Consider the following 26,287-nt stretch of genomic DNA (forward strand, 5'->3'; position numbering starts at 1 on the left):
CCTTTCTCCAGTGCCACGGAGAGGTGGCTGCTTGTCCCCGCGGCTACCTTGAGTATGAACGCCCAGTGTGAACTGCCATCATTCATTCAGGTGACAAGATTATCCTTTTTCTTCTCTTCTGGATCACAGCCCTGGATTCAATTTATCGGAAGCGGCCCTCCCCGGGAAAGGCAGCCGATCCATTTGCTGGAGAACAAAAGAGAAGAGCCGAAGAGCCTGTCCCCCTCCCCTCGACCTTCTCCCGGGAATCCTGACACGCGGAGAGGCTTTGATGCTCTAATGTCTCTTTTATTTCCTAACAAACGACACCAGAAAAATCTGCCTTTCCTCTGACAGCTGCTTCATCTGTAGCGCTGTAAACCTTGCTCTGTAATCAATAGATGTGATGTGGACAAGCCTCACCTTTTATGCTAAAGCCCTTAATGGGCCAGGAAGGAGGAGAGATGCCCAGGGGGACCCAGAAATCAAATACAGGGAGATAGAGAGAGAAAAAAGAGTCTGCTTGCTCCATTTTTTTTATGCCACAAGGCCTGTTTTCCACCTTCGTTGAGGAACTAACTAGACATTCCTGCTGCTCCATCTCTTTCCCTCCCTCCCACTTTCTTGTACCATCGAAACACAACAAATGAGGATATTGCAGAGTTGGGAGGGGTTCAGAAAAGGGCTGCCAGAAATTATCAAGGGGGTGGAGAGACTCCCCCAGGAGGAAAAAGGGACAGCATTTGGGAATTTTTTAGTTTAGAGAAAATAATAATTTATTATTTATACCCCGCCCATCTGACTGGGTCTCCCCTGCCACTCTGGGCGGCTTCCAAACAAATATCAAAAACAATACAGCGTCAAACATTAAAAACTTCCCTAAACAGGGCCGCCTTCAGGTGTCTTTTAAAAGTAAAATAGTTGTTTATTGCCTTGACATCTCGTGGGAGGACATTCCACAGGGCGGGCGTCACCACCGAGAAGGCCCTCTGCCTGATTCCCTGTAACCTCACTTCTAGCAGCGAGGGAACCGCCAGAAGGCCCTCGGTGCTGGACCTCAGTGTCCAGGCTGAACGATGGGGGTGGAGACGCTCCTTCGGGTATACTGGACCAAGGCCGTTTAGGGCTTTAAAGGTCAGCACCAGCACTTTGAATTGTGCTCAGAAAAATACTGGGAGCCAATGTAGGTCTCTCAGGACTGGTCTTATGTGGTGTCAGCAGCTACTCCCAGTCACCAGTCTAGCTGCCACATTCTGGATTAACTGCAGTTTCTGAGTCACCTTCAAAGGTAGCCCCACGTAGAACGCAAGTTAGAAGAGACATGATAGAAGTTTTTACTGAAGTAGTGAGATAGCAACACAGACCTTGTGCAACCCCCTCCGCAACTCTCTGGAAGAACAGCAGCCCTTCCTGCAACAGCCCCTTTGCATTAACCCTGCATGCCATTCATGGCTGCAGAATAACGACTCCGACAGATCTACTATTTCAGAAGCAAGTCCAAGCATTTAATGGCAACGTTGTTAGAAAGAGTGGCATCCCATTTCTCTCCCCCACCCCCCGTGTTTAAAAAAATTGCACTATATTTTGAACGGTTCCACCAAGCAATGAGATTAATGGGTGGCGGAGTTTGCAAAGATTGCCTGCGATAAATAATTGGTGGAGAAGCGAGGAGGCAGGTGGCAAAGTTTCGCATTGGGCTGCTCCTGGGTAACGGATCACTCTTTGCTTCGGGGTTCATCAGTCTCTTGAAAATCTACACAGGCAGGGTTTTTTGCCTCTCCAACTGAAGCAACCATGCATTTTCACCTCCTCACATTCCCAAAGAAGGGAGCAGTGAATTTCCTTGGCCTGAGATGGTGCAGGATGGAAGGGGGAAGATATCTGCATTCTTTCCTACAAGCAAACAAGGGCGGCATCTTAAAAAGCAGAGACATCACCTTGCCAACAAAGGTCTGTATAGTTCAAGCTATGGTTTTCCCAGTAGTAATGTATGGAAGTGAGAGCTGGACCATAAAGAAGGCTGATCGCTGAAGAATTGATGCTTTTGAATTCTGGTGCTGGAGGAGACTCTTGAGAGTCCCATGGACTGCAAAAAGATCAAACCTCTCCATTCTGAAGGAAATCAGCCCTGAGTGCTCATTGGAAGGACAGATCCTGAAGCTGAGACTACAATACTTTGGCCACCTCATGAGAAGAGAAGACCACCTGGAAAAGAACCTGATGTTGGGAAAGATGGAGGGCACAAGGAGAAGGGGACGACGGAGGACGAGATGGTAGGACAGTGTTCTTGAAGCTACCAGCATGAGTTTGACCAAACTGCGGGAGGCAGTGGAAGACAGGAGGGCCTGGCGTGCTCTGGTCCAGGGGGTCACGAAGAGGTGGACACGACTAAACGACTAAACAACAACAAGGACAGATTTTGCATGAGCTCACTGCGTGGTTGCAAAACTGCAACATTCCCTGCACACCTGCACATGCTTTTGCCCTCTTGAAACCCAGCAGCCAAGATATTTGGCAAAACAAGGATTTCAGAAAACTGCAACCTACAGGAAAGTCAAGCATCCCTAACTAGGGCCCATCCAGACTCACCCGGAAAATCCACATTTCACATCACCAATTCATCCCCTTGCTAGTGCACACCTGAGTGGCTTATATTCGGACACGATTTCAGCCAGGGATTTTGGGGTCTCTTCTCCTTGCTTTCTACTATTTGCTCTTTCAAGTAGCCCTGCCGCCTGCAGGAGCTGCTCCACTTCAAAAACGCCCATGTCGAAAGAAGGAAAGCATGGACAAAGGTGTCCAGGGCAAGATGGCAGAAGCCAAAGGCAAAGGACAACTTCCCGCCTGCTTGGTCTGACTTCACTTCATTTGGAAGCCAGGAAGAACATGGCTGAGGACTCCCACCTTGACCTACGAACAAATATGGTCAGCATAGTGACTGGGGGCACCTGAATACTTTAATAACTTGGAGTAACAGGGGAACCTTGCCTTGTTTAACCATTATATCTATACTATAGTTGCAGCCACTGCCACCTACGCAGCTAAACAGCCCTGTGGTTTATTTATTTAGGCTTTATTTCATGTCTGTATTTGTAGATGCGCTAGGTAAACTGCCACACCAGATCCTGTTTCATAACACTGCAATTTGCAGAATATTGCATAACCTTTTTTGAATCAATAAAAATGACAGGCAGAGCAGGTGTCCCTTTTGGATTTTCCGTGGATCAGAGAAATTCCAGATTTAGAAGGAGAACGTTGAGGGCAGCGGCTGTTTCTGGTGAATGCCGTATAGACGAGGGGGAATCAAAGGACACAGAAGGGGTGCCTATTCCACATTAAGCCGAGGTGCGGATGGGCCGAGGTCCCTAGAAAGGTGCAGTCATCTCATGCTCAGAGGCTTTGCAGTCATGTTCTCTGACCAGCTGAGACCTTCTCCCTAGGAGGTGCACCTCCAAGACTCCTCTTCAGAAACTGCACAATGCTGCCTGAGGATGTTACCCCATCAACCCTCCTGTTCCCCTTCCTGCTGCTGCCTGGAGCGCCACTGGACCCCCAGATTCTAGCAAAAGGCTCCCGTCAGCCCAGGTTTCAAGGGTGGCTCTCAGGGTGCAGCAGCCACCACCGCCGCTCCTTCCCTCCCTTGCAGCTCGCCCAGCAGCCGCCCAACATTGTCAGTGAACTCGCCTCGCTTCTTCTCTGCCCCGGCCAGCTTCACGGGGTGCAGGCTGGGGTGGGGGGGCTCGTAGGGGTGGGGGCACCAGACGTTGCTGAGGAAGAGCCAGACAGCATCCGGGTCCACCTGCATCAGGTGGAGGAAAACGCTGCAGAGACAAAAACAAAAGCAGGGAGGGGAAGCTGAGTCAATGGGAAGTCTAGAATCATAAAGTCACAGGGTTGGAAGGAGACCCCCAAAGGTCATCTATTCCAACCCCCCTCGCAATGCAGAAATCACAGCTCAAGAATCCCTGAAAGGTGGCCAAAAGACCTCCATGAAGAAGAGTCCACCATATCTTGTAGGAGTCAAAGACAGGGCTCTTCGTCAATCCATTTTATTGTATACAGTAGCACCTCTGGATGCGAACGGGATCCATTCCGGAGCCCTGTTTGCATCCTGAGTAGAACGTAACATGCATCTGCGCCTGTGCATCGCATTACGCCGCTTCCGCGCGTGACGTCATTTTGAGCGTCTGCGCATGTGCGAACAGCAAAGCCACGGAGCGTAACCTGAAAACGCTCAACCTGAAGCATATTTATCCCAAGGTATGACTGTATAGCCAAAGGCCTTTACAATGGGTGACAGAGAATAAAAGGAAAACTTTCCTCTAAAACCATACAACGCAACTTGTAGCAGTTTACAACATAAAAAGAAATCTACAACATTAAAACATAAGACTGGAGTGCATTCACATAGCTGGAACGGAGCTTCTTGGCTGCCAGCACAAATTTGCCTAGGCTACCTGGTGTGTAATATCTAGATGTTTACCTGCTAGGAGTTCAACGGTCACTTCCTGTGCAGTTCGACCTGGAAGCCAGTTAAGAACCGGCGATATAAATTTCCCTCTGGGTGTTGTCTACAGGGGGCAAATCAGCAGATAGTCTGTGATGTCCTCGGCATCCATGTATACATTTGCGATCTGTATGGGGAATTCCCCGATATCTCCCCTCTAAATATGCTGGGGGCATCGGTTGGAATCTTAGTTCTGCAAAGGCCCTGCGTTGTTGTGGGAAGTTCAGAGTCTCAAGGTGACAGGGCCTTGAGCGATTGGTCTTAATTAGGGGGTACCAAGTAGAGTAACGGGGGGGGGGGGGGGGCAGTGATGGATGCTCTGTCTTGGTTGGCATCCTGATCAAAAATCCAGTTTCTAAAGCCACATGGCCTAAGGGCTAAGGACTTCTCCATTTGAAGATTATAAACCCTAAGCTCATCTTGCCACTTTTGTGCCCAGCCCCCGGTCCTTAGTTGCTCTAACCAGCTGATCTTAAGGGTAAGATCCTCAAAGGCATTTAGCCTGCGCCAGTATCTCAGGCTAGATCAATTCAGGCTGCGAGGGGAGGTTGTTCCATGGCTGAATGGCTCTAATAATACCGGGTCCAGGACTTGGGGAACCCAGGCTCACCCCAACCCCCCTACTAGACTTGGGTTAGCACAGCACTGAGGGTGTGGGATCTCTTTTCATTCATCCTGCGGATCATGTCCACCTGAACAAGAGCTCCGCTCTCCTCAAATGCTGACTTGAGGCAACCTCTGAAAAGACTAATCAGTCCAGCAAAGGTCTCCTTAACATGATGGAGAACCAACCCGGCTACTCCTCCCCAAAGTGTCAAGGAATTGCAAGGCACCCGGCTATTTCTGAGCATCGATCGCTTAGCACAAGAACGCTTAGAAGAACACTGTAAGAAGAGCCTGCAGGATCAGGCCAAGGGCCCATCGAGTCCAGTGTCCTGTCCCCACAGCGGCCCACCCAATGCCTCTTCTGAGAAACCTGCCAATCAATCGATACTTTATTGTGGTCCAAAGACCCACAAAACAATTTCAAAACAAGATACAGTCATACCTCGGGTTACAGCCGCTTCTGGTTGCGAACCGCCAAAACCTGGAAGTACCAGAACGGGTTACGGGTTTTGGCGGTCATACATGCGCAGAAGCACTAAATCGTGCTTTGCACATGCGCAGAAGTGCCGAATTGCAACCCGTGCATGCGCAGATGCGGGTTGCGAACATGCATCCCACACGGATCACATTTGCAACTTGAGTGTCCACTGTACAGTTAAAATGACCAGACAGACAGATGGAAGAAACCAAGGCAGTCATTTTGTTTTATCTAGGGCATAATGATCTTTGTTTCTTAGAACCTCCAAAAGAAACTTTGCCATGGTCAGTATAATATCATTTGACCTGCCAAGCACGAGATCCCTCTCCCCTCCTATGGCTTCAGGAACTGATTTTCAGAAGCACAGCTGCCTCCAACTGCTGTTGATAGCCTTCTCCTCATCCAGCCACTTTTAAAGCCATCCAACTCAGTGCCCATCTCTGCCTCCTGCAGCATGGAGTTCCATAGTTGAACTATGTGCTGTGAGAAGGACATCCTTTCACGCACCTCGGATCTTCCAACATACAGCGTCATTGTACGTCAGCCCCTACCATTACTGATATATTGGAGCTTGTGATTTGTTCCCAGAGTCCAGACTCTTCCCTTGATCGTCTCCTTTTATATAATGCCTGTTGATGGCATTTGACCACTGTACTGTTGAGAGTGTATTAACTTACGATCTGTGTGTGTGGTTTGGGAGCTGCACAGTCAGGGAAAAAACAATGCTATCCAGGGTTGTAAAGACAGCGGAGAAAATAATTGGGTGCACTCTTCCCACCTTGGATTAAATCTATGCTGTCAGGTGCCATAAGAAAGCTGCAGAGATAGCGCAGGATATTATTATTATTATTATTATTATTATTATTATTATTATTATTATTATTATTTATACCCCGCCCATCTGGCTGGGCCTCCCCAACCACTCTGGGTGGCTTCCACAGAAACCAAAAATACAGTAAAATATCACACGTTAAAAACTTCCCTGAACAGGGCTGCCTTAAGATGTCTTCTGAATGTCAGGTAGTTGTTTATTGCTTTGACATCTGCTGGAAGGGCGTTCCACAGGGCGGGCGCCACTACCGAGAAGGCCCTCTGCCTGGTTCCCTGTAGCTTTGCTTCTCGCAATGAGGGAACCACCAGAAGGCCCTCGGTGCTGGACCTCAGCGTCCGGGCAGAATGATGGGGGTGGAGACGCTCCTTCAGGTATACTGGGCCGAGGCCGTTTAGGGCTTTAAAGGTCAGCACCAACACTTTGAATTGTGCTCGGAAACGTACTGGGAGCCAATGTAGGTCTTTCAAGACCAGTGTTACATGGTCTCGGCAGCCGCCCCCCGTCACCAGTCTAGCGGCCGCATTCTGGATTAGTTGTAGTTTCTGAGTCACCTTCAAAGGTAGCCCCACATAGAGTGCATTGCAGTAGTCCAAGCGGGAGATAACCAGAGCATGCACCACTCTGGTGAGACAGGATAGCTGAGGATAGTAGGCTTGTTGGTTTTTGAATGTCTGATGTAGACTTTTTCAATTTTGTTGTTCTGTATGGGAGAATGACAATAAAGATTATCGTATCGTATCGTAAAAACGGAATCGCCAAATCGTATCATCCAGAATGATGGTCGGAGGTGGTTTCCCTCTGAATCTCCCATGGCTCTGCCCTCTTTCAGGCTTCCCCCAAATTCCTACTTTGGAGGCTCAGCGGTTTTTTAATGGGTGCAGGGCGGTGGCTTTGCATAATGACACAGCATTACTGCAGCAAATCGAGGCCAGGCTCACATCACAGGCGAGGACAGTCTTGCCTTCCTAGTCCAGTCCCTGCAACGACTGGCTCGTCTTTCAAATCAAACAACTTCTTCTCTGTCCTCGCCACAAGAATTTTCTTCCTTTCTTTTGGACTGGGTGGCCGGAGACCATTTTTGCTCCGCAGTGATGGTTCCCTGCCAGCCTCGCTCCACCTAATCAATGGCAAAGGATGTTAATTCATCCTGGTTGCTTTGCAATCCATATGTTTGATCCTGGACGGCTGCGGAGAACACCAGCCCTGTCTCGACTCATTTGGAGCCCTGCCTCTGGATAAAGCCTCTTGTTTCTTCCCCACACATTCCCCCCAAAATACGGTTCTGGTTCACGGCACAGTCAGCACCCTGGAAATTGCAATGTGCTAAATAAGTGTTCTCCGCCTTAATGCTTATTTGCTGCGAGCCAAAGCCCGGGGAAAAACAAGAGAGTCCTGATTAAAGGCAGTGCCACTTCCTATTTTAAACTTCCTTCATCAATACATTCCCACACGGAGGTGAATAGCTGTGGGTTCAGAGTTAGCTGCATTTTCAGAATGTGATTACATAAAGCAACTGGTTCAGAGATTAAATTTTTAAAAGGCTGTGAGAGAAAGAAGTAAATCTCTGGAAGGAATGTCTATCTATCTTACACAAACATACCTCCCCCCCCCCTCTCTCTCTCTCACACACACACACTTAGCTTAACACCTGAGATGACATTATGATCTCTTCCCAAACTTGCTCTATTAGAAGTAGGAATTGCACATACACAAAATTCAAATTGCGACATGGCTGCTGAGATTTCCCAACCTGGTGCTCTCCACTGGTACGCAGGATGAGATCCTCCTTGCCCCCAGACTGTCTCGCCAGAGTGGTGCATGCTCTAGTTATCTCCCACTTGGACTACTGCAATGCACTCTACGTGGGGCTACCTTTGAAGGTGACCCAGAAAATGCAATTAATTCAGAATGCGGCAGCTAGACTGGTGACTGAGGGTGGCCGGCGAGACCACATAACACCAGTCCTGAGAGATCTGCACTGGCTCCCAGTACGTTTCCAAGCACAATTCAAAGTGTTGGTGCTGAGCTTTAAAGCCCTAAACGGCCTCGGCCCAGTATACCTGAAGGAGCGTCTCCACCCCCATCGTTCTGCCCAGACACTGAGGTCCAGCACCGAGGGCCTTCTGGCGGTTCCCTCACTGCGAGAAGTGAAGTTACAGGGAACCAAACAGAGGGCCTTCTCGGTAGTGGCACCCGCCCTGTGGAACGCCCTCCCTTCCGATGTGAAGGAAATAAGTAGCTATTTTATCTTTAAAAGAAATCTGAAGGCAGCCATCTGAAAGAAGTTTTTAATATTTAATGCTGTATTGTTTTTAACACTCAATTGGGAGCCGCCCAGAGTGGCTGGGGAAACTCAGCCAGATCGGCGGGGTATAAATAATAAATTATTAATTATTATTATTAATTATTATTATTACTATTATTATTATTATTATTTTCTTCATTTGGACTCTAGCTTCTTCCATCAGCCCCAGTCACCGCAGTCATGCTGACTTGGGGAATGATGGGAATTGTAGTCCAAAGGCAACTGGGGGGGCCCAGTTTGGGAAAGGCCGACCCAGTTGACGCCAGCAGAGCGGTTCCTTTCCTTCTCTCTCTCTCCTTCTCACAGAATTTTGCAAACAGTTTCATTGTGCAGCCTCCCTTCTCACTGACTTATAAATCTTGCCATTGCTGCTGCTTTTCTATGGGACTTCGTCCTCCAACGCAGATATCAAGTACAGAAGCCAATGCACATGGTGGGGGTTATGGAGGGACCTGGCGTCTATAAATCATGCTTTTCTCTTTAAAGGCCCACTCAAAATCAAAACAGTAATCAAAGAAATGAGGCAGGCACTCCACCTTGACAGAAAGTTTTAAGAACTTTCCGAAAAGGTTTGCAGTCTGCTGGTCATGCCAAGCTCAACAGGCAATGAGTTCCACAGGTGTGGGAGCAGCTGTTGCAGAAAATGCCCCGATTGGCCAAAACACCAGTAAATCTGGTCAAAACAAAAAAAAATTCCTTCCACTAGCACCTTAGACACCAACTAAGTTTGTTATTGGTATGAGCTTTCATGTATAAGGTGCTACTGGAAGGAATTTTTTGTTTGTTTGTTTCGACTACGGCAGACCAACACGGCTACCTACCTGTAACTAGTAAATTTGGTGTGGTTGTTCTACTGTTACTTTGCTAGAAATTGCCTTAATCAGGATTGAAAAATTTAAACAGCTTAAATTGAAATGTGTTTATGTACTTAAGGCCTAGATTGTTTTGGTTTCTGAAGTCATTCTGTGTGAGCCAAATTGCTGATTTTTGTCATTTTTGAATTTACTGACACGCTCTGTACAGCGGTATCTCCAACGCTCCGTATTTTGATGCTTTGAATGTCTGCTGTAATATGATTTGGCCACAGCTCATTGTGGGAAAGCAGAATATAAGTGAATCAAATCAAATTGATGAAGCAACTTAGCTCCAAAGCACGGCACTGACTAGGCAGCCCAAGCCAGACCCCCCAAACCTGTGTGATTCCCCTGGCAGATTTCTGTGACTTTTCTCCAGGCGAATCAATCCAGAATTACCCTCCCAGAGGTGGGCAGTTTGACAACCACTGGCCTCCTCTAGAGCCGCTGCAGGAAACTGGGCAAAATCCAAACACCAAAGACTTGGCTGCAGGCAGAGAAGGCCTCTGGAGATGAAACCGGTCTCTCCTTCTCTCTCTTTTTAATGGATTTACGTGGCTTTTTCAACTTCTTGTTTGTACCAGGCAAAGCACCACCCAGCTCAGCCGCTTCCCTGCCTCTTTGCGGCAGGTGTGTTTGCGCTGTGCCCAATGAGACGGCCTACGAGGCTGGAATTAGATGCTCTCCGCAGCCAAGCCACCGCTCTTGAAACCAAGAGAGGCTCTTCAGGTCTGATTGGGATTCAGCAGAGCCCTTTCCTAGAGGGATAATTGCAGCACTTCTTCCATGGCCTAGGAAACTGCTGGCAGACCTGGAGAAATCCATCCTCTTGGGCGAGGAACCGCGCAGGAGGACCAGACGCGCTCCACAACGAATGGTGTTTATTCATTGAGTACAGAGGCAGCGTGGCACAGCAGTTAGAGTGCTGGACTAGGACCCACTTGACCGGGGTTGGAGTCCACCGCTGGCCACGAAGTTCACTGGCTGTGACCTTGCAGGCCAAGCGCTTGCTCTCAGCCTAACCTGCCTCACAGGGTTGTTGTTGTTGTGAGGATAAAATGAGGAAGAGGAGAGGTATGCATGTCACCTCAAACTCCATGGAGGTGATAAATGAAATACAGTGGTACCCCTGGATATGAACAGGATCCATTCCGGGGCCCCGTTCGCATCCTTTTTTTTTTTTAAATAAAGCGAACACAACCCGTGACTGCGTGGGTTGCGATTCGCCACTTCTGCGCATGACATCATTTTGAGCGCCTGCACATGCGGCAAATGCGTTCTGTTACTTCCGGGTTGCCATGGAGCGCAACCCGAAAACACTCAACCTGAAGCAACTTCAACCCGAGGTACGACTGTAAATGAAATGAAAAATAAAATAAAATAAATAAGATAAAATTAAAATAGAATATAAAATAAAATAAAATAAAATAAAATAAAATAAAATAAAATAATAAAATAAAATAAAATAAAATAAAATAAAACAAAATAAAATAAAATAAAATGCAGAGACAGGGGATTCTGCAGGAAAGAGAAAAGTACTATAATGCCTTAGGATGTACAGAGAGGGCATCTCTGGGCTCCCCAAATCACAGAGGAAGAGATGGAAGGGGTACCGTGATGCAGCCCATTACGCCTTCCAAGGTGGCGAATGCCCCTTCCTTGGAGGTTTTTAAACAGAGGTTGGCTGGGGATTCTTTAGCTGGGATTCCCTGCATCGCAGGGGGTTGGCCTAGATGGCCCCTGGGTGTCCTCTGCCAACCCTGCAGCGCTATGATTCACAGATGCTCCATCCCATCCCTGTCCCTCATCCCAATCCCGTGCCTACAAAACGATGCCGAGAGCTTGGCTGTCGTCACGCCAGCCTTTGCACCTGAGAAACTCCACCAGGGACTCCAGCTTGCTTGTTCTGCAGCCCTGACTGATACGCACAGCCTGCCTTGTCTGGGCAGCAACAGCCACAGAGCCCACCAGGCACTGGACACCATCCGGCAACCTAATCCCACCTGAATCCCACCGGGCGGCAGCGGCCAGAGTCAGCAGACGCATGAAGCTGCCTCGCACCGAGCCAAACGGCCAGTCTGGCACCCTCGGGCTGGCAGGCGCTCCCCACAGCCGCTGGGAAAAGCCCCTTCCCCAGTCCTCCTGACAGGGATCTTTTAACGGGAAATGTTGGGGATTGAACCAGGACCTCCAAGCCGGCAGAGCTTGGGCACAGCTGCTACAAGTCATAGAATCATAGAATCCTAGAGTTGGAAGAGACCACAAGGGCCATCGAGTCCAACCCCCTGCCAAGCAGGAAACACCATCAGAGCACTCCTGACATATGGTTGTCAAGCCTCTGCTTAAAGACCTCCAAAGAAGGAGACTCCACCACACTCCTTGGCAGCAAATTCCACTGTCAAACAGCTCTTACTGTCAGGAAGTTCTTCCTAATGTTTAGGTGGAATCTTCTTTCTTGTAGTTTGGAACCGTTGCTCCGTGTCCGCTTCTCTGGAGCAGCAGAAAACAACCTTTCTCCCTCCTCTATGTGACATCCTTTTATATATTGGAACATGGCTATCATATCACCCCTTAACCTCCTCTTCTCCAGGCTAAACATGCCCAGCTCCCTTAGCCGTTCCTCATAAGGCATCGTTTCCAGGCCTTTGACCATTTTGGTTGGCCTCCTCTGGACATGATCCAGTTTGTCAGTTTCCTTCTTGAACTGTGGTGCCCAGAACTGGACACAGTACTCCAGGTGAGGTCTGACCAGAGCAGAATACAGTGGCACTATTACTTCCCTTGATCTAGATGCTATACTCCTATTGATGCAGCCCAGAATTGCACTGGCTTTTTTAGCTGCCGCGCCACACTGTTGGCTCATGTCAAGTTTGCGGTCAACCAAGACTCCTAGATCCTTTTCACATGTACTGCTCTCAAGGCAGGTGTCACCCATCTTGTATTTGTGCCTCTCAGGTTTTTTTTTGCCCAAGTGCAATACTTTACAATGATGCTGGAAGATTCAGCGCAGTTAAAATACAAGTTCCTTCTTCACAAGTTCCTTCTTCATTTTGACCATCTGTGCATGCGCGAGCGGCGAAACCCAGAAGTAACGAGCTCCGTTACTTCCAGGTCGCCGCGGAGCACAACCTGAAAATACTGATCCTGAAACATATTTATCCCGAGGTATGACTGTATATGAAATAGGCACTCTCTGCAAAACCAAATAAACAGAAATCTTACAAATCTCTGAAAGTCACAAGATAAGCGCTCTTGATGGATTCTCTTGAAAACATAGATCCAAATAAACATAAGTCTTGTAAGTCTCTGAAATTCTTTGTAGACTGTGCCAGTCTCTGAAAAAAGACTTACAAGACTTATTTTATTTGTTATTTTGTTTTCATACTGTTTAATGTTCCGTATAGATTATAATATAAAGAGTTTATATTGACATTGCATTGTCGTACTTGGTACATTGTTGCTCTGGATATTACTGATAATTGTTTGCAATTGTTTAATTGTTTGGTTACTTGCCTTCCCCAGCCTGGTATGGCAGATGCATCCCTGACCCCTTCCGTTAGGTGCCTCCACAGCCTGACCTTGGATGACCCACCCTCCACGCCAAGACCCTTCTCCTCTTGGGCCAAGATTCTCCCTTGGCGGTCCAGAGGGCTGTGCAATATATATATATATATATATATATATATATATATGTGTGTATATATGTATATATATATATATATATATATATATATATATACACACACACACACACACACACACACACACACACATATATATATATATATGAATTTACTCCAGCAGTTTCCAAGCAACCTCCGTTTCCATGGCGAAAGATGCCCGGGTTAATCCAAGCAGACGTGCTCGCCTTTGTATTTGCTTTGCTCAAGTGCGGCTTATTGATTTTTACTTTGTTTTTAAGCTTTCGCTTGGCAGGGCTCTGCACCAGAGCTTGCAACTTGGCAGATGCAGATGGGGATGTGGGGAATGAAAGCGGCCCAAGCCGGGAGCACGGAGAGGCGCCTGTTTAACCGTGGCGAGAAACGGCTCGGAATCGCTGGCTTGTGCAAACCCGCCGGGTCTGCGCCGAACAGAGCTGGAGCGTCTCGATGGGTTTGGCTTGTCCGGGCAAGTTGGAAGCAGGCTGCTCAGCGCAGAAGCTTCTCTGCGGTGTGAAGAGGCCGATCTGCTTTGCAAAAAGGCTGCTGTCGGTGCCCTGGCCTTTCCAAGAATAGCCTTTTGGGCGCAGGCTGGGGGGTGGGTGGGCAGGAATCTGCGGCCCTGCAGCTGATGGTGAAGGACATAGGAAGAGCTTGCTGGATCTGGCCAGTGCCCCACCTAGGCCATCATTCTGGTATCACAGTGAAGTACAGGATCAGGTTTAAGGTGCTGGTTTTAACTTTTAAAGCCATATACAGCCTAGGACCCTCGTACCCAAGGGACCGCCTCTCCTGGTATGTCTCACGGAGGACCTTATGGTCTTCAAACAAAAACATCTTGGAGGTCCCGGGCCACAGGGAGGTTAGGCTGGCCTCAACCAGAGCCAGGGCTTTTTCGGCTGTGGCTCCAATCTGGTGGAACACTCTGTCACAAGAGACAAGGATTTGACATCTTTCCGCAGGGCCTGCAAGACAGAGCTGTTCCGCCTGGCCTTTGGCCAAGGCACAGTCTGGCCCGCTCCTTCGGTAATCCTCGCAGATCTCTAGCCCAATGGTTGCCATGAATTTGATTCTGAATTGATTTTAGAATGAGATGATTTTAGAATGTATTTCAATTAATTATGATTTTATGTAAACTGTGTTATTTTTACTGTTGTTAGCCGCTCTGAGCCCAGCTTCGGCTGGGGAGGGCGGGATATAAATAAAATTTTATTATTACTATTTTTATTAAGAAGGACTTCGTTTGATCTGTCCTGAGTCTTCCAACATCAACTTGGATGTTTGTGTGTTATGAGACAGGGGAAAAAAAATTCTCTACCCACTTTGTCCATGAAGAAAGGTTGCAGCATCTGGGACCTTTTTTAAAGTTTAGAGTAACAAGCGACATTATAGAACTTTATAAAATGGTGCATGGCGTTTTAAAAAAGCAGATTGGAAGGGACCCACAAAGGCCATCTAGCCCAACCCCCCACAATGCTGGAATCTCAGTTAAAGCATCCATGGCAAATGGCCACCCAACCTCTGCTTAAAAACCTTCAGCGAAGGAGTGTCCAGCACCTTCCAGGGGAGTGTTCCACTGTTGGGCAGTTCTTACGCTCAGAAAATTCTTCCTAATGTTGAATCAGGATCTCCTTCCTTGTAACTAGAATCCCTTGGTTCGGGCCCTTCCTTCTGGAGCAGCAGAAAGCAAGCTGCCTCCCTCTTCCATGCGACAGCCCTTCAGATCTCTGAAGACGGCTATTGCATCTTCTCTCCGTCTTCTGTTTGGCAGGAAGGACTCAGGCTGGGCGTCCCTCTGGGAAGGTAGAGGCTCACAGAACTTGAATTTAAGCTTGCAGAAACTTTGGAGATGGGAAAGGTCTTTCACTCCCACTGAGGCAGAGCAAGGACCCTCAGTGCTTGCCCCTGCCCCCAGGGCATTTTGGGCTTGGTTGTGTTAGGATATCGATGTTCCGTTCTGCCTTAAAAGGAACAGATATGTGGAGTTGTTGTATGTCACCTGTCTGTTTACTTCCAGCCTGCTGGGAACATCCGTTGTATATTGCTTTTGCTGTACTGCTGGTTTGCTTGGACACGAAGGGTAGCAGGCATGCTTTTCCTTTGTTCCTGAACTATGCTGAATAAATGCCTGTAAATAATGCTTACACATGTCTCTGTCCGCCACTTCCCTTGTGAAGATTTGTTCACTCTGCTGATAAGAGCGTGCTCAGCTTCTGAAGGTTTCGGAGGCTCGAGTCACTGATTGATGCTGTTCCAAGAACCAGAGTTCGCCCGGCTGCCGGCCGGAGCCACCTGGGGGCTGCCAAATGCCCCCTTGTTCCCAGCAGCACCCCAACAGGTTGGAGCCCTATCAACAGAACCACTGGTGCTTCTTCTGCTATTAATGTGAGTTGACTGGGGGTTTCTTTCCTCCTCCAAATTTCCTTGACTAAACATGTATTAAAGAGCAATTAAGAAGCCATGCCACAGGGACACGGGTGGCACTGTGGGTTAAGCTACAGAGCCTAGGGCTTGCTGATCAGAAGGTCGGTGGTTCGAATCCCCGCGATGGAGTGAGCTCCCGTTGCTCGGTCCCTGCTCCTGCCAACCTAGCAGTTCAAAAGCACGTCAAAGTGCAAGTAGATAAATAGGTACCGCTCTGGCGGGAAGGTAGACGGTGTTTCCATGCGCTGCTCTGGTTTGCCAGAAGCGGCATAGTCCTGCTGGCCACATGACCCAGGAGCTGTACACCGGCTCCCTCGGCCAGTAAAGCGAAATGAGCGCCGCAACCCCAGAGTCGTCCGCGACTAGACCTAATGGTCAGAGGTCCCTTCACCTTTACCTAAGAAGCCACGACGGCAACAGAGGGTCTGGTCCTTTTCCAGGATTTGCCAAGCGGTGGAGAGAAATGGGTTTGGGCTCAGGCAAGCACAAGTGACGTTCAGGGCCAAAGGGACAGAAGAGAGAAAACAGAAAGAAAATGGGTGTGTTGTGGGAGAGCCACCTTTGCCTTTTTTTGTGAAAACAGCAGGCAGGGCTAGGCAGGCTTCCCATTGAACCAAATTTGCCTTTTTCCAAAGAGACTTATATGGTAAGAAGATTTTGTTGGCTGGCCCACCTACCTGGAACTGGAATCCCAAGAGGCTGGTGTTAGTGCCGGATGCTGCAGCACAATTGCTGACAGGAGGGGGGGGGGTCTTGTCCGCAGAGAACACCTGTGTGTGCTCAGAAATCTGCACCGGTTGCTAATTTGCTACTGGGCCAAGTCCGAGGTGTCAATATTAGCATAGGAAGCCCTGAAGAACTTGGGAGCAGTTTACCTCCAAGGTCGCCTTGATCCCACATGTGCCCACTGAAGCGCTTTGATCAGCAGAGCTGGCACTGATACAAGGACACAGGATGCCTTTTCAGCGTTGGAAAGAACTCAGTCTTTCAGTGGGGCAGCAGCTGCACTCTGGAACCCCTTGCCACTTGGCCTCGGGCAAGGGCCTTCACTGGACTCCAAACCTTTTGGTCTGGCAAGGACTGTCCGCACATGTAGAAAGTGGATGTATGTTTTAATCTCTTTTTAGTTCATAGCTGACTTCTATCTTTGGGATGTTTCAAAGGTCTGGGTTTTGTTTTGTTTTTTACTGTTTTTACAGATAGTTTTACTGTTTTATTCCCTTTGGAAACTGCGTCAAGGTTTTTTTTTTTTAACAATCAAGCAGCAATAATAATAAATAATAACTTATTACTTATAGCCTACCCATCTGGCCGGGCCTCCCCAGCCACTCAGGGTGGCTTCCAACAGAATATTAAAAACACAATAAAACATCAAACATTTAAACCTTCCCTAAACAGTGTATAAATGTATCAGGAAGTTTGTAATGTTTGATACTTTACTATGTGCTACTACTGCGTTACTTTTATTGTTGTTAGCTGCTCTGAGCCCGGCTTCAGCTGGGGAGGGCGGGATATTATTATTATTATTATTATTATTATTATTATTATTATTATTATTATTATTATAAGTTTTATGTATGTTATATATATATTATATATGCTGTAAGCTGTCCAGAGTAGCTGGGGAAATCCAGCTAAATTGGCGGGGTATAAATAAAATAAAGATGATGATGGAATGAATGAATGCAGGGCCTTGTTGAGTGAAGGGCAAGGCCCCCTGCACCTTAGCTCACTTGCCTGAGTCACCTGAAGCAGCCAGATTTGTGGTGTTGCTTGTGGAGCATATTTATGGATCTAGGAGGGGGCAGCTTTTCTGCAGAGAGGGGGGATTAGACTTGATGGCTGATGGAACCCTACACTGCTATGAAATTCTGTTCCGGGTACAACATGAAACGCTTTGTGTTGCCTGCGTTTCCATTACCTGCAGGCGGCCTCTTGCAATTTGGCAGGCTGCTTGGCGCTGAGGTAGGGGAGGCAGGCGTCCTCCACTTTATTCAGGTCGCCCTCACCTGTGGGAACAGGAAGAGAGAAGCGTCAGCGGAGGACGACTCGTGCAGGGAGCGCCCCGGAGGGTGGGCAGAGCGTCGGCTTGCATCTGCAAACAAGGAGGGCCGGGCAAGGTTTAGGGCTTGCAAAGTGAACCAAGGCCTCAGGGGGGCAAGGGAAACTTGGTTCCTGAGAAGGCAGGAGCACAGGGAGTTGCAGTCCTTACAAGGCTGTTTCCCACAAAGCACACGCATCTGCCTCTCACCTGGCATCAGCTACAGGACAGAAAAACCTAAAATAGAACAAAGCCTTTAACGGGATGTCGGCTACAAACCTCGTTTCACTGAACTATTCAGTTTCCTCAGAAGGAAATAGAAAAATCATAAACTTTAAATGACCAAAATTCAAACAAGGGTTGTTTGTTGTTGTTGTTGTTTAGTCGTGTCCGACTCTTCGTGACCCCCTGGACCAGAGCACACCAGGCACTCCTGTCTTCCACTGCCTCCCACAGTTTGGTCAAACCAAACAAGGGTAAAAAGGTAAAGGTACCCCTGCCCGTACGGGCCAGTCTTGACAGACTCTGGGGTTGTGCGCCCATCTCACTTAAGAGGCCAGGGGCCAGCGCTGTCCGGAGACACTTCCGGGTCACGTGGCCAGCGTGACATCGCTGCTCTGGCGAGCCAGAGTCGCACACAGAAACGCCGTTTACCTTCCCGCCGGTAAGCGGTCCCTATTTATCTACTTGCACCCGGAGGTGCTTTCGAACTGCTAGGTTGGCAGGCGCTGGGACCGAGCAGCGGGAGCGCACCCCGCCGCAGGGATTCGAACCGCCGACCTTTCGACCGGCAAGCCCTAGGCGCTGAGGCTTTAACTTAGAACCCCCAAAATTCTGACGTATTATAATCCTAGCTTGACTAGGAAAAGCAAAGAGCAGTAATAAAGGATTGAGGACTCAAAGGTACAGTTTCTAATAGTGAATTTACAAAAAAGGTTTGAAAAACTAAATGGCAAGTTTTAAACAAAGCCCAACTTGAAGAAAGCAAAGCACAATAATAAAGGGTTGAGGACTCAACTGTGAAAATTCTAGTGCTGCTTTTACAAAAAGGTTAAAAAACCTAAATGGCACAAATTCAAAGAAAGAAATATAAGATAAAGCTGTTTTAGATTTTGAACGAACTCAAGAACAGGGTTGAAACACTCCCATGGTCTAGATGTTACTGCTGATGTTAAAGACGGATTAAAGACTAAAGACTGGTGTTAAAGACTTTCTCACCTGGCATTGGGCAAGTAGAGATGCTCACACGACCTCTGCAGAAAGCAGCTCTGCCAGCCCTGAGTTTGGCTCGTTCCCAAGCGCCAGGCTGGCAAAGCTCCTTGTGCTGCGGTTCCCAAGCAACAACCTCTGTTATCCTTTCTTTTTATACGCTTTTTATTGAGTTTTCTTTAACATATACAAACAAAATAAATACTCTAAAGTTCAACGATCGTATGTCTGCTTATTTTCTACAAGCTCTATCGCGCACAGACCTCCCTCCCTCCCTTCAACAGGATTTCATATTAAATTTTCTCTTTCACAGGATCTTAGTTGCATTCTATACACATCACAAGATTTATTTTAATCCTGCTACAGTCTTTAAACTTCTACAGCTATTACCTATATACTCGACAAATTTACTCCATTCCTTTTTGAACTTTGTTTCCTCTTGGTTACAGATCCCGTGGGTCAGTTTTGCTAATTCTACATAGTCAACCATTTTTGTCTGCCACTCCATTAGTGTTGGTATTTCCTGAGTTTTCCATTTTTGGGCTACTGAGATTCTGGCGGCAGTCGTAGCGGACATAAATAGTCTCTGGTCTGCTTTTCTTAATTCATCGCCTATCAGCCCCAGTAGAAAAGCTTCCGTTTTGGGGGTATATTTAAATAGTTTTTTCCAAGCTCCGTTATCCTAAAGTTACAAAGGTTCAGCTGTTGTAATTTGTCTAACTCTCTTTTAAAGCTGTCTAGATTGGTCACTGCCTCCTGTGGCAGGGAGTTCCACAGATTAACTACTCACCAAGGTCCAGAGTTTTGCATAGGGACCCGAGGCCCTGCAGAACGGCAAGCTGTAGCTTGAAGGCAAGGGTGTGGCTATAGATGGGCCCTGCCCGGGCGCTGACCGGGGCCTGGGTGATGAGGGAGGCTGCCAGCTTGGGCAGGACGTCTTTGGAGAATCGCCGCCGTAGGAAGTCGCCGCTGTGGGCTCCCAAAGTGCACAGCACCTGCAGAAATTCCACCAAACAGGCTCTTATTCACAGAAGCAAGTCACATTTGCTTGAATGAGTGCAATCTGCAACAAAATGCTGCGATATTGAGGGCTCCTGTGCAGTTTTCTAGCCAGCTATGCCCTTTCCCGGGATACTCCATTCCATTCCCCTTCTCCCCTGCGATGAAAAGCAGGACTCTTTTTCATTCTGCTTCAGAGCACAGCCGCTCTGTGCCAGGCCACCTGCACCCAGTCTTGCTTTCTGCATGAATCTGCACTGAGTGGGCGATCTGCCACAAGACCCAGGCAGAGGGGCTTCTCGGTGGTGGCACCTGCCCTGCGGAACGCCCTCCCCTCAGATGTCAGATAAAACAACTACAGTCATACCTCTTGTTACGTTTGCTTCAGGTTGAATCTTTTCAGGTTGCATCCTGCGGTGACCCGGAAGTAACAGAATGGGTTACTTCCGGGTTTCGCCGCTCGCTCATGCACAGACGCTCAGAATGACGTCGTGCGCATGCGCAGACATGGCAAATCGCTCATGATGCGAACGGTGCTTCGGAACAGATCCCGTTCACATCCAGAAGTACCCTTGTATCTGACTTTTAGAAGGGAAGTTTTTAAATGGTTGATGTTTGATTGTGTTTTTAATATTTTGTTGGGAGCCACCCAGAGTGGCTGGGGCAACCCAGTCAGATGGGCGGGCTATGAATATAAAGGTAAAGGTAAAGGTACCCCTGCCCATACGGGCCAGTCTTGACAGACTCTGGGGTTGTGCGCCCATCTCACTTAAGAGGCCAGGGGCCAGCGCTGTCCGGAGACACTTCCGGGTCACGTGGCCAGCGTGACATCGCTGCTCTGGCGAGCCAGAGCCGCACACGGAAACGCCGTTTACCTTCCCGCTGGTAAGCGGTCCCTATTTATCTACTTGCACCCGGAGGTGCTTTCGAACTGCTAGGTTGGCAGGAATATAAATTATTATTATTTCTCTATACCACGTTCAGCCCATATCTGGGGGGCTCGGAGCAAATACTGCAGGTTGGGTTTGCACACTGTTTGCACAGCGCCGCGCAGCTCTGTGTATGAGAGCGACTGTGCAAGTTGGGGGTGCCTGCAGCATCATGCAAAGGACTAAAGACAAGAAAGTGCAAGAACTGCTAAGCCTCTAGGCATCGCAGCAGGTTGGACTAGATGACCCCTGGGAGCCCTTCCGACTCCGCAATGCTACGATTCTAAACTCGGCTGCCAAGAGGAGGCCCACCCAGCACAGGGAGGGCTGGGTCCCCTGCCACACTGAAGTTCTCTCCCTCCCTCTCTGCAGTTTCAGAAAGGAGGCCACCACGATCAAAGGGATTTCTATAATTAAAAAGTATCACCTTCCCTGCTGCTTGGCAGCATATCTCAAAATGCTGAAAAGGTAACTGCGTTCCTCGATAACGTCTTCTCCTCTCTGCGTAAAAAAATCCTGCCTGGTCCTTGAGGTGTGGGCTGGGTATTGCAAGCTTGGCTGGGTTTTTTTTTTTTTGTCCCCCCCCCCCAAGGGGGGGCCCCTGTGTATTACATTTTTAGCTTTAAGTCGCTCAAACCATTTGCACTTCAAACGCTCTCCTTGTAGGCCAGATCTCGGAGCTGGAAACCTGGAGGGCATCGAATGCTTCTTCCTTGCCATGTCAGCTGGCAACTGGAAGAATCTGCTGGCGCACAGCTGGGCCAGATTCGCTAAAAGGGGAGCACAATCCCCCCCCCCCCAAAAAAGAAGACCAGATCTTGCACCAGCCCTTGAGAAACAAACAGGAGATGAAACATAGCGAGGGAGATTTCCTCTTTGCTGCGCCACTTTTCCCCGTGTGACCCTGTTTTTCACTTCGCTTTTTCAGCCAGGCTGCAGCTGCGGAAGCCAACCTGGTGCCCCCATGACTCAGTTAGCACTACGGAGCTCAGCGCTGGACCGCACTGTTGCGCTGTTAGTTTTATTCCCTGTTTTGCTTATTGCAATTTTGCGTTGTTCTCATCGGCCGACTGGCCTTCTTTTGGAGGCAGCAATGCTTCTCACTGCCAGCTGCTGCAAACTGCAGGAGGGGAGAAGGGCTCCTGCGTTCGAATCCTGCTTGTGGGTTTCTCCCCACAGGCATCTGGTTGGCCACTGCGGTGATTGGCCTTCTGTGGTTTCCAGCAGCTGATATTCAGAAACCGGGGCTGCCCTGAGACTGACCCAGAAACTCCAGTGGGTGCAGAATGCTGTGGCAAAACTCCTCCCCGCAGGATCACATTCAGTCAGTTGCACTGGCTCCTGGTGGAGTACAGGGTCAGGGTTAAGGTCTGGTTTTGACCTTTAAAGCCCTATGCGGCCTAGGACCCTTGTACCTACAGGACCGCCTCTCCTGGTATGTCCCACAGAGGACCTTACGGTCTTCAAACAAAAACATCTTGGAGGTCCCGGGCCACAGGGAGGTTAGGCTGGCCTCAACCAGAGCCAGGGCTTTTTCGGCTGTGGCCCCTGGTGGGACGCTCTGTCCCAAGAGACCAGGGCCCTGCGGGACTTGACATCTTTCCACAGGGCTTGCAAGACGGAGCTGTTCCACCAGGCCTTTGGCCAGGGCACAGTGTGACCCCCTCCTTTTGTAATCCTCATAGAACTCTAGCCCAATGGTTGCCATTGATTTGATTCTGAATTGATTTTAGAATGTATTTCATTTAATTGATTGTGATTTTATGAAAACTGTTACTTTTACTGTTGTTAGCCGTTCTGAGCCCGGCTTCGACTGGGGATGGCAGGATATAAATAAAATTTTATTATTATTATTATCACATACTCTTTTTTAAAAAAAAAATAGTTTTATTAAACAGAGGGCCAGGGTGTGCCATTTTAGGGGAGGAACTTAATTTTTGCAAATCTCTTTCCTTAAAATGTGTTTTTGGGTGTGAGGAATTCAAATCTGCTATTATTTCTGTGACTAGACAGCATTTAGCTCGGTAAGTCTACATCTGATGAAGAATCATGTAAACTCCTTTTGGAAAACCAAATAACTTTTAATTTCACCTTCTGAAAATGTCAGCTAATGCTAAACGATGGTGGTGATGTAACTGGAAATACCTGGCAATCAATGATTTCCATGCAATTTTCCTTACCAAGAAAACTAAATTGTATTAATTTAACCAAAATATATTTTGAATCCCCAAGCCACGTTACAATGTTTTAGCACCCTTCATTTTCAGAATCTGCAAAAGTTCAATACAACCTAATAGGGGGAAGCCCCAAATTCAGCAGATCAGTCCCACAAAACTAGACTGTGGTTAAGATGGCTGGCTCCTCCCTTGCCGGAACTGCGTCGGGGGCCGATTTCAGCCCCTCGCTGGCCCTGGTGTGGTGTGGGTGGGTGCTGAGGATTCTGAACAGGCTCACCTTGAAGGCCCTGAGGACAGCCAGGGGGTCGTCCTTGGTGAGGCGGTGGACGAGGGCAGGCCACGTCCGATGGGCCAACGGAAGGAGGTGGCTCTTGTGGGGGCTCAGCACCGTCACGCAGAGCTCCAAGACATCCAGGACCTGCCAGGGGAAGCGCAGGAGAATTCAGAGGAGAAACGCAATGGCATTAACGGAGGTGGAGACAGCTAGACGAGTGATTCTGCGATGTAAGGAGTGTTCAGCGCTCTTGCTTTGTTCTCACCTGGAGAAGGAAACAGTCCTTGATCTCTTTTTCAAAGACTAAAATGTGGTAGTCACTTGCACGAGTCACTTGGTAGCTGACCACCCCTCAACTTGCGTAATGTGTCGGCAGAGGGTGTGGAGCCCCAGGAGAGTCTCCAGAGATTTCCTGCTCCCAGTAGAGGGCTTCTTCCAGAGTCCCCAGTTAAGGGGAAAACAGTTCAAAGGAACAATGTGCTTTTTGTCTCCAGACACAAGACGAAGCTAGACACTGCTATCTACTTATGTGCAGAGAGATCTGCTAACACCACCACCATGCTAGCGAAATGCTGCTGTGTAAAACCTACAGCCTCTGACAGCTTCAGAGTCAGACCCTGACAGCAAACAGGGCAGGGCTCAACATCAGGACAAAATTGGGAAAACAGGACATAGTTTAGAAGTCCCAGGCCCTAAGGAAGTCAGACTATCCTCCACTAGGGCCAGGGCCTTCTCAGTGATGGCTCCGACCTGGTGGGATGCTCTGTCCCATGAGACCAGGGCCCTGCAGGATTTAACTTCCATCCGCAGGGCCTGTAAGACAGAGCTATTCCGCCTGGCCTTTAATTTGAATTCAGCCTGATCTTTTATTCCCCTTCTCTTCCCTCCCCCTCCTCTTTTATGAAGATTACCCGCTCTGGGATCCCACAGCTAATTCTCCCCTGGCCTCCTCACTGGCCCAAATAGGACTAACTTAGCCAGCTAGCCCTGGTGATCATCTAATGTTTACTGGATGGATTTTTCCCCTAAATTGATTTTTGATTTTATTGTTATTCACGTTTGATACCGTATTTTTTGCTGTTTTTTTTGTAGCATCAATTAAGTGTTTTAAATTTGTTGTTAGCCACCCTGAGCCCGGTTTTCTGAACCAGGAAGGGCGGGGTATAAATAAAAAATTATTATTATTATTATTATTTATTAAAAACAATGCCTTGGAGACCATTATACCTATCTCCACATCCCTGAACCAACGGAAGGGCGAAGGACTCCGCAAATCATACACTCGACCTCGCTGGTGTTGCTATGGTGACCCAGGGCACCTGACACCCTTATCTCAGAGCACCCAGACACGGAGGATGCGCCCCTCAAGACAGGAGGCCAAGCACTGTGTCATTTAACCCATTTTTCTCATTATACCCAAGGGTACCCTCTGGCTGGTTTTAAGATCAGTCCTTTGAGCTGGGAGCCAAGCCCATCAGTCTCAGGCGCATGAAAAGGGGACTGTGGACATGCTCAAAGCAACTCGTTTCACTGCATTTTACATGTTCAAAGCAAGGGCTTTGGCACTTAGATACCGTCTCCAGGGCTGGGCCAACAGCAGAGAGCCTGGTGGCCTGGCTGCTGTCCAAGGCATACCTTCAGCCGCACATGGAGACTCTTGTTGGAGAGCAAGTGGGCACATCTCTCCATCACGGCCTTGGCGGTCTGGGCATGGGCTGGCAACAGGCTCTCTGTCTCCAGGCTCTGCTCAGCTTCTGGCTCCAGAGAAGGCAGCTGATCCTCTGGGAAGGAGAAAGGAGGGTTGGCACTTATGGGAACGATACAGGGTGGAACTTAAACACATTTTTTAAAATTATTATTTCATAAACTTTATGCTGCACTGCTTGACTGTAGGAAAGAAGTCTCAAAGCAGTATGGAAGTGAGAGCTGAACCATAAAGAAGGCTGATCGCCAAAGAATGGATGCTTTTGAATTCTGGTGCTGGAGGAGACTCTTGGGAGTTCCATGGACTGCAAGAAGATCAAACCTCTCCATTCTGAAGGAAATCAGCCCTGAGTGCTCACTGGAAGGACAGATCCTGAAGCTGAGGCTCTAAGACTTTGGCCACTTCGTGAGAAGAGAAGACTCCCTGGAAAAGACCCTGATGTTGGGAAAGATGGAGGGCACAAGGAGAAGGGGACGACAGAGGATGAGATGGTGGGACAGTGTTCTCGAAGCGACCAGCATGAGTTTGACCAACTGCGGGAGGCAGTGGAAGACAGGAGTGCCTGGTGTGCTCTGCTCCATGGGGTCACGAAGAGTCGGACACAACTAAACGACTAAACAACAACAAAATCTATGAAAGATTAACAATATTTCAAAACTTTCAAAAAGTTAAAATAGCAATAGACTAAAAGCAGGTTAAAACTCACACCCATCTGGGTAGGCTTGTCTAAACAATAATAAATAATAATAATAATAATTTAAAACAAAATAAAAAAATTCCTTCCAGTAGCACCTTAAAGACCAACTAAGTTAGTACTTGGTATGAGCTTTCGTGTGCATGCACACTTCTTCAGATATGCACACGAAAGCTCATACCAAGTACTAACTTAGTTGGTCTTTAAGGTGCTACTGGAAGGAATTTTTTTATTTTGTTTTGACTATGGCAGACCAACACGGCTACCTATCTGTAATAATAATTTATTATTTGTACCCCAGCCACTCTGGGCAGCTTCCAACAAAGATTAAAAATACATTAGAAGGTCACACATTAAAAACTTCCCTGAACAGGGCTGCCTTCAGATGTCTTCTAAATATCAAGTGGTTGTTTATCTCTTTGACATCTGATGGGAGGGCATTCCACAGGGTGGGCGCCACTACCGAGAAGGCCCTCTGCAACAAGAATGTTTTTTGCAGGCACCAAAAGAGGGTACAGTGAAGGGGCCTGCCTGATGTCAACAGGCAGGGAGTTCCGAAGGGCAAATGCTGCCACACTAAAAGATCAAGCTCTCCCAAATGCAGCTATGGCATTC

The 26,287-nt window shown here is 48.2% G+C and overlaps 1 protein-coding gene across 1 annotated transcript in view; it reads right to left on the reverse strand.

Annotated features, from left to right (window-relative positions):
• Positions 1-3,036: 3,036 nt before the first annotated feature.
• TTI1 (TELO2 interacting protein 1) overlaps positions 3,037-26,287 on the reverse strand; it is a 28,747-nt gene continuing 5,496 nt past the window's right edge. The window contains exons 4-8 of the mRNA XM_079978983.1: positions 24,909-25,054; positions 23,277-23,417; positions 19,685-19,889; positions 17,566-17,653; positions 3,037-3,800 (exon numbers count right to left, since the gene is read on the reverse strand). Coding sequence (XP_079835109.1) covers positions 3,581-3,800; positions 17,566-17,653; positions 19,685-19,889; positions 23,277-23,417; positions 24,909-25,054 — 800 coding nt within the window. The 3' untranslated portion in view covers positions 3,037-3,580. The remainder of the gene's footprint in view (positions 3,801-17,565; positions 17,654-19,684; positions 19,890-23,276; positions 23,418-24,908; positions 25,055-26,287) is intronic.

The sequence above is a fragment of the Podarcis cretensis genome (genome assembly GCF_951804945.1).
Source record: "Podarcis cretensis genome assembly, chromosome: 6".
NCBI lineage: Eukaryota > Metazoa > Chordata > Lepidosauria > Squamata > Lacertidae > Podarcis > Podarcis cretensis.